This window comes from Citrus sinensis, chromosome 6, assembly GCF_022201045.2.
Source record: "Citrus sinensis cultivar Valencia sweet orange chromosome 6, DVS_A1.0, whole genome shotgun sequence".
Taxonomy (NCBI): Eukaryota; Viridiplantae; Streptophyta; class Magnoliopsida; order Sapindales; family Rutaceae; genus Citrus; species Citrus sinensis.
The window spans coordinates 17,981,103-17,993,446 of NC_068561.1; the positions used below are offsets into that span (position 1 = coordinate 17,981,103).

Sequence of the window (12,344 nt, forward strand, 5' to 3'; positions counted from 1 at the left end):
ATTTGTAATTCTATAATTACTTCTCAACTAATATAGAATAGTGTATATTACTTATTAATTAATTTTATAAACTATCGTAATAATGGGTATATAAAAAGTTAATAAATATTTAATGCATATTATTTACTTACATGAATTTTATATATCAACTTTTAAATCTCTTATCAGTGATACAAATAATTCCTCTTCTTGAAAGTGCATTACCATGATAATAACATAATATAAGGCCAGCGATAAATTTATGGACCACTTTGTTACTTTTACAAATTAAATGGATGAATCTGAGAATTACCCTTTACACTATTACAAAACCTTGCGCCGTGCAAGGAATGTTATAACACGTGTCAAATGTCAACGATGGAAAATGGTGTAAAAAAAAAATTTGAAAAAAAAAATATCATCGTGGTATTTATGATGTCAGGCTATTAGGTGATGATGCAGTTAGGTGTCTTAAAACTGTAAACAATACCTACTACAATGAAAGAGAAACGCTAACACACGCGCCGTGATGAATGAGTCGTCACACGTGGATTACACGATGGCTTTGCTTTTGTAACACAAAAACGGTTTTTAAATCGATAACGATTCATTATTACTCACGACTTAGTGATGGCCATGATTGCTACGATTACAAATCTGTTTGTCGATGCACGTTATGTGGAAGCGGGCGAGTAGCCAATAGCCATAGCTCTCTCTATATCCGCCTCCACTTTATTGAGTAACATATTTTAAGATAATTTTAATTTGAGTAATAATGTATTGAGGTGTTAATTATCGGAAAATTTTAAGTTGTTTGATCCAAGATTTAGTGCATATGCCATTCAAAATCACAATGTTCCACTTAAAGTTTACAGAGTCACTTCATAATGAACAACCATTAATTTATGATGACATTATAAATTTAGAACAAAAATTATTAATGGTTCATCCAAAGTTTAATTAAACACTCTTAATTTACTAAATATTTTACTGTTCTACCTTAAAAAATTACAGTTGTTCAACCACAATTACAAACGCACCTTTAAAAGGAGAAAAAAAAAAGACACCACTTTGCTATTAAACTCAATGTATATTCATAGATTTTCTTGTCATTTGATTTGTCAAGGAGAAAGCACATATGGACGTAATAAATTTTGACCATCCATTTTCACCAGTACACTTTGCTTCTTTTTAATATATGAACTCCTTTATAACAATTCTAACCTTGTTCATATAGAGAAAATGATAGTTTTTCTATGTCATTTAATTCTAAGTAGATGAGTCGAGTCTTTCTAATGGTTATAGGAGTTTATTTCTCATTAATTTTGAATCCTTGGTTTCAATAGTGTTAGCTATTTATAATGGTATTGTATAGAATATTATTAAAAAATACATTTAAAATATAAAAATTGTCATTTTAGAATATTTTAGCATATAAACAGCTTGATGATATGAGCTGCGAACCTTATAAAAACTCTTGATAATTTTGAAAGATTTTGTATATATTTTATTTTTATTAAATTTTAAGTGGATCATTACAACAAATCATGCGAAACAAAAAATATTTATTCTAATCAATTAAATTATGTCACATAAGTTCGTATAAAATAAGTTATAACTTTATCATTCCATAATCCATATGCCTTTTGTAAGTTTATTCTGAAATTTTTATATAGGTAAACAAATGAAATTAACGTTAATTATAGAGCTTTGTTAGTAATTATTTTATTGTGATGCTTAGTTATTTTGTTTCCAAAAGCTCGGATTTGTCTGTTACATCATTTTAAACGCTCATGGGCCACGGCATCGTAACGTTCCAACAGAAAATTATTGTTTAACTTTCCTTCTGTCCAGTTACTATTACTATATTATTTTAATCATTTAATGTATACATGTTAGACGTTTTCTAAGAATGATATTTTTTTTGTCATGATGACTATTGATTGATTATTGATTACGTTTCATTTGATTGTGATTTTCTATTTTTTAAATCAAAATTAGCTCCATATATAATTTTGCTTTAAAATGAGAATGGGACTTTTATAATTTGGGGTCCGACTAAGTTATATTATTTGTATAAAAGAGCCAATTAATGACAACCCACTCCTTAGATTAGAACAATGACACAAGCTAACAAAACAAAAAAAAAGGCACGACCAATTTTATCGGTAGATTTGACCGTCTGTAATTATTAGTTATTTGGAAACAATTTGTGGTTGATAGTACCAACTAAAGGGTTAGCATCAACAATTTGAGTAATGCTATAATCAGTTAATCACAAATTCTTATATAAATATAGATTATTTTCGAAGCATGGATTTTATTAATCATGAAATAGATTAGATTAAAAACTCTATAATTCATAAAATCTTGAATTGGATGTGGATTTGTGTCCCATTTGCGCAAACACCCTACAGTATTACATAAGACAAGAAATTTTAAAATTTTGATTTATCTCTTCTTATGTCCTGAATTATTTGGTTAGAATCACACTACGATAAATAATGATTATATAAATAAAGAAATAAATTAAGTTTTTATATGGTAGGAAATATATTAAGAGTGTAAGGGTAGTTTAGAGAGTAAAATTTAAATATTTGACATAATATGTTTGTAGCTATTCTTATGCCACGTAAAATTCATTAAATTGGAATTGTCTAATGAAAAGGAAAATTCCTATAAGTTTTTATTCAATAACTTAACTATTAGTCACAGCTTTATAAAAAAATAATAATTTAATACGAATATTATATTAGATCAACACTGAGTGTAAATCTTATAATAATATGTCTTTATATTCTTGCCACTAATTTTTCTTTTTTTAAACTAAATTTCTTAAGTTTTTTTGGAAAAAAATAAAATAAAGTTAAGTTAACAATAAAAATTAGTAAAAAGAATTAACCAATAATTTAAAAATCCTATAATTATTTTTTGTCTCTTTCTCGTTTGAGAGAAGTGTAAGAATAAAATATTTTTAATAGAATATAATACTCTAAACTAAACTACTTCAGCCGATTACCCGTCCTCAACTTTAAATTATAGTAATTATTTCCATCCGTTGGATTTGACGAGTCAAGATCCAGCGTATAATATGGCTGAGCTGTTAGTTACAGATAATGCAACTTCGATGCGGCTACAGATCGAAGACCTTTTATCAGCCCAAGATAATTTTTAATTTATTATAAATATTTGTGTGAATATCGGTGCACATAAAAGAATAAAAATAACATATGTATTAAGCAATACGACATAAAAAATCTTACCAATATATATATATATATATATAGGATCCACCTATGTTACAACAGTTGCACTATACCACACTTTTTGTCTCTATTTGGCAGAGCCGTTGGATGCTTTATTGTTCAATCTAACGGCTACAAATATTTTTTTTAAAATCGAACAGCCACTGGTTAACGGTTTAGGCGGTTGCTTTAATACAGATAAGATTTGCTGGCCATGGATACTTGAGGCAATTGTAAACTGAAATTGGTATAAGAAGATCGCAAACATCAAGTAATTGAAACTAAAAGTGATTCCGACATCGATCTTCACTTGTTGAGGCAACATATATGCTGAAAATTGGTACAAGAGATTTGTAAAATTAGTTCAACAATTCCGATCATGAATAAGAACACGGTCTCTCATGTGCAGGCAACCGACGACTGGATTGTTATGCTATTAGAACGAGTGATTCGGTTGTTTAGTTGTTGTTGGGTGGCTTTGGTGTAGGAGTCAAATTGAAATTGAAGAGTCCAAACCAAATTGGCTTTTGATGATTTAATAGCTGGATACAGTACCAAGTGGTCCTCCAAATTCTAAACTTCAAAACACTAAACTTGCCATTAATCGGTGGTTGTTGGTGTGCTTGGCATTAATTTGGTGCTTGTTGGCCATTGATTAGTCATGAATTTGGTGCCTGGTGTCCATTGATTCAACCATCTCCACGACGGCAGCAAGGCAAGAACCCTAATTGTATAAAGCAGTTGACCAGTGGCTGTTCGATTTAAAAAAAAAATTGCAGCCGTTAGATTGAACAATAAAGCATCCAACGGCTCTGCCAAATAGAGACAAAAAGTGTGGTATGGTGCAACTGTTGTAACATAGGTGGATCCATGAATATAATAAAAAAATGACAACAATGCAACAATAAGTGTACAATAAAAATTATGATTAAAAAATAATTTATAAAATTCTTGTTTATTTTATTGATAGAGATTGTGAAATATTTAGATAATTCCGTATAATAAAATAAAAATAGTAAGTATGACTATGAAGGAAATAAATCATAAAATTATAAAAATGTTATAATACTAGTGATGATGTTATAATATATTAGGGTAAGGCTACAGTGCAACTGTGGTACCGTGCCACAGTTGCACCAGTCGTTGGATCCACTCAAATGAGTGGGATCCACTTGAATAAGTGGGAATCCAACGGTTGGGTGCAACTGTGACACGGTACCACAGTTGCACCACAGTTTTATCCAATATATTGACATGTTTTTCTTTCAATTAGACCAAACACAATAATTTTTATTATAAACCAAAGGAGAAATAGCATTTTAGCCTATTATAATATATTGACATGTTTCTCTTTCAATTAGACCAAATCATAACAGTAGTTTTTTAAGTTCAAAAAAAAAATCATAACAGTTTCTTTAATAAATTAAAGGAGGAATAATTTTTAACCTGCTATAATATATTAACATATTTTTCTTTTAATTAGACCAAATAATTACATTTTTTATAATAAATAAAAGCAAGAATAATATTTTAACCTTTAATACTTTCGATTTATTCAATAAATATATAATTTAATCATCTTATAAAATAAAGTTTATTTAGAGACATATACTTGAAAATAACTAAAATTTTATATTATATAAAAAATTAAAAAAAAACGGTATAAATGAACTTTTGCTGGGCTAGGCAGCAGGGCTGTAGATCCGCCACTGCAATATAATAAACTCAATTTGCTTTTCGCATACATCGCATAATGGTCAGATGATACGCTGCGTTCATTCTACTACTGTTTTATTCTCATTTTTTTCAAAAAAAAAATAATAATAGGGGAAGAAGGTATTGGCTGCTCTCAAGTCTCGATATGCTTTAGGCGGTAGTACCCAGACTCTCATTCCGGGACACACTCCTTATCTAAGAGAGCGTGTCGCGGCCTTCTGTATTTTGTTTGATAAAACCAAATATCATTTCTCACAGATAACCAACCACCATGGCGGGAACCGCCGCCACCGTTAATCTCTCATCAGCGCCCTATCTCCTCCGCCGTTCGTCATTTACTACACTCTCGTCAAAGCCGTCCGTACTCCCAATGCGACCACGTTCCAAATTTCCCAGTAAAATTGATAGCCCTGTCATTTTATTTTAGATATGGGTATTGAAATTGGATGAGATGTAATTGTTAAGTGCTTGGGTTTCGGTTGCAGGGATCTACGCGTTTAGTAGCAACGATATCAAAGTGGGTTCCAACATTGAAGTTGACGGAGCTCCGTGGCGTGTTTTGGGTATAATGTTTGTAATCTCTTTTGTTTGGTTACTTTTAGCTCAACAAGTTAGTAATAATAGTTAATGGTAAAATTTTTTGCTATCATTCGTAGAGTTTCTTCATGTGAAACCTGGGAAAGGAGCAGCATTTGTGAGGACCAAGCTTCGCAATTATATGTCTGGAACCACTGTTGAGAGAACTTTTCGTGCAGGGATTACGGTATCCTTATTTTAAACCGCAATTCTAATTTTTCCAATTAGTGAGTTTAACTGGGTTTGCAGAGTGCCGACGGCCAAACATTTTACATTTCAAAAGAACACCAACTTTATTTGCCAGCTTAGTGATTTCATCCTTGGATTATAAGGAACACCAAAATTTCTGGGTTGTTCGTGCATTTAGGTTTTGTTTTTTTCTTCACTTTGGCGCTTGTAAGTTGTTGAGGATTAGTCATTTGAAGGGAGTAATTGCTTCTGAATCAATGATCCTAAGCACTAATGTTTCGGTTGATTTCAAAGTAATAAGAATTCACTGCCCAAATGGTTTCCATAAATCTTGTAAAGGTGCAAGCTTTTTTGGTAATATATTTGTGACTTGGAAATTCAAATCCAGTTGTTATAAGTGGTGTGCAGTGGTTTCAGACCGTAAAAAGATTTGGGTGCATTCATAATATGATCAAAATGTTGCAGTTACATAGAGTTATAGAATATTTATTAGCATGACATTGTTATCTTAGGTTGGGTTTCGATGGTGTGACTGTATGCTTCAATGCAGCATGCAGTCATGGTTATTGATCTGTTGATCATTCACAGCTGTTCAGTTGCATACATCGTGTCCAACAGAACAAGGATGCCCATATTTTGTGCCCTTTCAATGAGTCAAGGATAGAAGTAGTGATCTAAAGACATTACTTGCCGTTAATACACATTTATTAACTAGCCATAATTCTTCTGGTGACAAATTATTGTGCTTTCCTGGCAACCAAAATTTAAGTCTGGAAGACCAGAAAAGATGATCAAGGTTGATTGGCATTTGGGAAAGGGGATGAAGTACTGAAAACCCCTTCAGTTGTGCTTGCTGCTTCAAGGGCACTTTGTTGTACTAGAGATTGATGAATGAAGATGACCATTTTTTTTTTTCGTTTGGATCTTTTAGATGTTTCTCTTAGTAGACGCATGGTGCATGCCAAGTCTTGACAATAGCATATTGTACCAGCTTTTGAAAGTTCATTGAAACTGATTTCATATTGTGCATGGACAAGCTTCATTTATGACTTCATTACACCACATTGAAATTGGATCCCTATTTGTATCTTTTATATGCATTTATACGTGTAATATTTCTCCAGGTTGAAGAGGCAGATGTATTCAAGGAAACCAAGCAATTCACGTACAAAGATGGCTCCATGTTTGTGTTTATGGATCTGGTATTGTTCAAATTAATTTTTATCCAGCTTCATCTAATTTGTTATATATTTTACTTTATTTTTAAATTTAAATATACTTAGTTCCCATCTATTCTTGTTTGGCAATAGTATTATGCATTATTACATTATCTGGCATCATTTTGTTTGGTAGATTTGAGGAATGTTGGAATCATTTCATCATAAAGGAAAGAAATAATTATTATTTCTCATTTTTTGAATTCAAAGAGCAATGACTGACATTCAGTATCTTGTTTCTCTCTTTCTTTCTTTTTTTGTTTTTTCCACCCATTTTATGTCTCTAATCCACAATGTCATACTTTTTACAGACCACATTTGAAGAAGTTCGTCTTAATGAGACAGATGTCGGAGATAAGAAAAAGTGGCTGAAAGAGGGAATGGACTGCAATTTGCTATTCTGGAAAGGAAAAGTAAATTTCTATTAAGTTTAGATATTTAAAAAGGCGAATCTTTCCTAGATAACTAAATAGACATTTCCTTGATGACTAGGAAGCTCCATCCATGTATATTAGCTGTATTCTTACATTCACAAGTTAGCTACATGTGCTTACATTCATAAGGGTGGCGCCATCCTTACTGCTTGATAAAGTTGCATTGCCATTTGCACTATCTGCTGCTTAACAGTCCTTTGATTGATATGCTTGCAGATTATTGATTTTGAAGTTCCAATTACAGTTCAGCTGACTGTGGTTGATGTTGATCCTGGCCTTAAGGGTGACACTGCTTCAGGTATTGTCATTTTGCTTCTCTATGAAATTCTCGATTGCTTATCCTTTTGGTATAGTTGTAAGTTTGTTGCATTAAGTAATGATCCGTGGAGACAAGCCAGAAGGTTTTTTCAAGATCTGGTTTTGATATGACTAAGTTGAACGGGTCAGAACCTAGTGCTATACCATATTAGTCAGCTTCGTGACCAGTTTGGATGCACTTGATTTCATTTCAGTAGGTTATGTAGGGAAGAAAACCAATTAACAACTAATTATTATTGACAAGGCAACAACTAAAGTCTCTTCAGTGCTTTCTCATGTGTTGAAGTTTTATGTTTAAATAATTCTGTTCTGGTGTACGACTTTTCTTTGGTGCAATTTCATTTAATGTCCAAATTCTTCTTGAACTTGTTTGAGAAATAAAGTTGTTGTGGCAGGGGGGTCAAAACCAGCAACTCTAGACACTGGTGCTGTGGTGAATGTACCATTATTTGTCAATATAGGTGATGAAATATTGGTGGACACAAGAACTGGGCAATACATGACTCGTGCATAGGCCTAGCTTATGGAGATCTCTTTCATCGGCAAAATTTTTTATATACTTTTGCTGTAATGGTAGCCTGTTGTATCTTCATTGATGCCAGAAATGTACACGAGCCTGAGATAGTTAAGGGGTTTCAAACCTTGGCTCTCTGCAGTAGTTAGTTCCATTTACATACATTTAGAAATATGAGTCGATATAATTCTTCTTTATGGATTAGGCTTAGTTCAGAACTCAGTTGAGCAAGAGTTTCAATTTATCTGCTGGTGTTACAAATTTCCCTATGGGAAATATAAGCTAAAATTCCGGTAATAACATTACCACTTATCAGTGTAAAAGAATTTCTATAATACGATAAATAGATAATTCATTTTCCAATCAGATAAACATATCTGTAGAACAAGCCTGCCTAAGGTTCAATCCTGTGGTTTCCTTTGGGGAATAACGCCTTGTTTCAATGCAGCACCATATAGAGCACAAGCATCGTAAGACTTTTCCAGTTGGTCTAGCTTTGTAATCAGCATGTCATATGATGTTCTGCTTGGAATTTTAGCATGCTCATACATGAGAAATAAGAGCAACAATGCCTTGTCAATCTTTCCTTCACCACAAAGCGCTTGAATCACATTGTTAAAGGTGATCGTCCGAGGAATATGACCCATTTCAATCGCATGATGCAAATGGATCAAAGCCTCATCAGTTTTCTTTCCCTTGCCAAGAGTTCGGATCACTATTCCATACGTTCCAGGGTCCGTGACAGAAACTTTTTTAGTCATTTTCTCAAACACTTGATAGGCATCTTCTAACAAGTCCTTCTCTTCCCATGATTTCATGCATAGCCCTCTTAGCAGACTATTCATCATCCTCTCATCAACCTCAAATCCAAATCTCACCATTTCCTTGAAAATGCTCACTGCTGGCCTTATTTTCCCCCATTTCAACAACCCGTTTAACAAGGTGCTATAACTAATCTTATCAGGCAAGCAATTCCTCTTCTTCATAAGCTTCAACAAACCAACACCCTTCATAGGCGTCCCTTCCTTACAATACCCATTAAAAAGTGTGTTAAAAGTGACCACATTTGGCGTCACTCCCCTCTCAATAGCCTCATTAAGCAATTCCATAGCCTCATTTGACCTACCCACTTTACAAAACCCATCCATAACAGCGGTATACGTATAAACATCAGGCTTCAAGCCATCATTCTTAACATTCATCAACATTTCATATGCCTCCTCCACTCTTCCCACATAACACAAACCCTTTAACAAACAATTATACGTCTGAATATTCGGCTTGCAACCTATTCTACCCATTTGGTCAAGAACCTCAAGAGCTTCCTTCAACCTCCCACTTTTGCACAATGAATTTACAAGAATAGTAAAAGTTGTAACATTTGGATGATACCCATTATCAAACATGCAATCAATAACCTTTCTGGCCTCAAAGAAACCATTCTTGTTGCAATAACATCTAATCATAATCGAAAATGTCCAAGAATTTGGCGCTAACCCATAAGATGATGCCTCAGAGAAAAATTTCACGGCAGTTTCTTGCTCATTTAACATGACTAAAGCCATGAGCAAGTCGTTGAAGTCAGACACACTCCAATTTGTCCCATCCTTTTTAATGCTATCGAATATATCGATTCTCTCTTTCAAGGGTGATGCTTTGATTCTATCAACGAACCTTTGCGCTTGTAGACTACGAGGGTTCTCTTTCAAGTCCAAGCTTTCTGCCGTAGATAGTGACGCAGCGGCAAAAACAACTAGCTTGTTGAATTATGGGATTTTGTTGTGGTTGCTTCTGTTGGTGTTGGTGAAGATGAAAGAATTACTAGGCACAAGAGAAGACATCACGCTGAGCAGAGTCTTATCCTCTTTACCGAACTAACGAATTTATACCGGAGGAGCAGCAGGTTGTATGACATATCGCTTCGCTGTATGATATATGCATGACCAGTCGTTTACTACATCGTTTTTCTGTATGATAAGTCGTTTGCTGCTTTGAACAAAACGACAACTAATTACGAATTTGGTAAAGTCATTTCGTTTCTTGATTAATGGGACTTTAAATAAGACCATAATGATCAGTTGCTCAACTAGATAACCCAGAGTAGGAATTATATATTCATAACAAGTCATTGGCTTTAGCTTTCAACAAATCAAAGAACAAAATCATCTACCAATCACCAACATCGTTGCGTATAAATATATATCATTGTAGAGAAAAAAAGATTGTATCTTTTATAGTCATATTACATAATATTTGTTGTGAGAATTTGCTAAATGCCCAAATGATCATTAGTTAATCAAAAGCGCAAAGATTTACTAAAGGCCTTGTTATACTTTAGATTTTTGGGATCTGGTACTTCCTTAACCTTTCTTCCACCGTTGTTGTGGTTGTTCTTGTGGCTAGCCTTTAAGCCAAGAATGGGCTTGAACAACTTCTTTAGAACCTTACCAAAACCATACCCACGTCGGCCTTGTCTCACCTGAGTGTTCATCAGCGGGCGCAGGCGCAGCACCGGCACCGGTAGCTGTGGTGGTGCGGATGCCAAGCATTTCGACTGAGGCAGGCTTGGTTCCGAGAGGCTCCTACGCAGAATGGCTTGGTTCAGTTGCACTTCAAATGAGAGTCTCTCGAATTGATCCAGCAGCGTGCTCTGCTCGTCCCCAAATCTCCTTAACACCACCTCTATTTCGTCGACGCTGCTTTTGTTCTTGTTCTTGATTCTTTCGCTTGGTAAAGCCATTGTCATATGATGTGATGTGATGTGATGTGATTGGAGCATATGTGGTTTATGGTTTTGCGCATCACTTGTTTATAGTCATATGAAATGTCAGATGGAAGGTTTTAAGGATTCTTTTTTTGATCCTGTTAAAGTGGCTTCAGCTTGAAAGAAGCTGAGTTTGGAATTAGAAAGCCAAGCAGCTGGATTGAAGCGAAGGGGGAAAAAGAATCAAGGAAATAGTGCCTGCATTGAAACTGCAAAGGCTGTCAAATCAAAGTGAAGTGTTGCAGTATCCCAGATTCCCAGTTGTCTCAAGCAATAAATATGCGACGCTACTTCGGTCACATTATGGGCCGTATTCTTTTTGGAAATAGCTATCCATTATGCAATGCTACCAACCAAATCTCATTTCTTTTCTCTTATAATTCAAGCCGGAATTCCCTTAAAAAAATTCAACCATAAATATCAATTTATTGCAACTTTAAATGATAGATTTTTTTTTTTTTTTTTGTCCCCTTTAAGAGTTAAATCCCATGTCCCAATTGAATATTTTGAGCCAGGCTGGCAATCGTTATAAGCCAAAGCATAGTTTACGACTTTATGCTTGCTTGTAGGGAACAAATTGTGTTTTATTCCCTAACATTCTTCTCCTTTTTAAGAGTCTTGGCTCACACAAAAGGTTCTGGTAGCATATACAAAATCTAAACTGATTTAGATTTATTATTCTAATCTAATACGTGCTTTAATTTTGTCATTTTTCACCACTGACGTTTTTGAAAAATGAAAATAGTGGTCTACATCTTGTGTTTCTGGATTTGAGAATGCGTCTATGATAGCATACTCGATGTTGTCATATAGCCTATGTTTTCATTTTTATTTTCAAAATTTTGTAGTAACCATCCTTAAAAATAAATTGTAAAACAAATAGAACAGATTCTTTTTTACAATAATAAAAGCCAAAACAAGTTATACACGTTAGCTTTGTGATTTACGGAACAAACTTTAAAATAAATCAAGAAACAAATTTTCATGCATTGTCCAAAGAATAATAAATAAGGGTGTTCATAAAATAAATAAATAAATAAATAAGGGTGCGTTTGATCACGTTTTTTGTTCGGTGTTTTTTGTTTGGTTAAGTTATTTTCTAATAATTAGTAAAAAAATTAGAGAATAAAACATTTTCGTTTTTGAACTTTTATAAAGAAAACTCGAAAATGCCAAATTGAAGTTTTTAACTGTTTGGAGAACGATTAAAAAAGGTAAGGTAAAAAGTGATGCTAACTGTTATTATTTCAATTATCACTTTATTGATTCTTTATTTAATTACTTTTATGTTATCCTTTCAAATTTTTACTTCTTCTACACCATATCATTTTCTTCTTCATTATAATCACTCAACAACCCTTATATCTTCGTAACAAGATATAGATACTTATT

At 33.4% G+C, this 12,344-nt stretch overlaps 2 protein-coding genes across 2 annotated transcripts; one reads left to right on the plus strand and one right to left on the minus strand.

The window, feature by feature from the left end:
- The first annotated feature begins 4,934 nt into the window (after positions 1–4,934).
- On the plus strand, positions 4,935–8,385 carry LOC102627463 (uncharacterized). The gene is made up of 7 exons (XM_006481130.4): positions 4,935–5,335; positions 5,426–5,503; positions 5,597–5,703; positions 6,830–6,907; positions 7,234–7,335; positions 7,573–7,654; positions 8,070–8,385. Exons 1-7 carry the CDS (start codon positions 5,212–5,214, stop codon positions 8,186–8,188), a joined length of 690 nt encoding a protein of 229 aa, XP_006481193.1. The 5' UTR covers positions 4,935–5,211; the 3' UTR covers positions 8,189–8,385.
- Positions 8,386–8,589: 204 nt separating this feature from the next.
- Positions 8,590–9,753, minus strand: LOC102627765 (pentatricopeptide repeat-containing protein At1g09900-like). The gene has a single exon (XM_006481131.3). The coding sequence runs from the start codon at positions 9,751–9,753 to the stop codon at positions 8,590–8,592; it is 1,164 nt and encodes a 387-aa protein (XP_006481194.3).
- Positions 9,754–12,344: the final 2,591 nt, after the last annotated feature.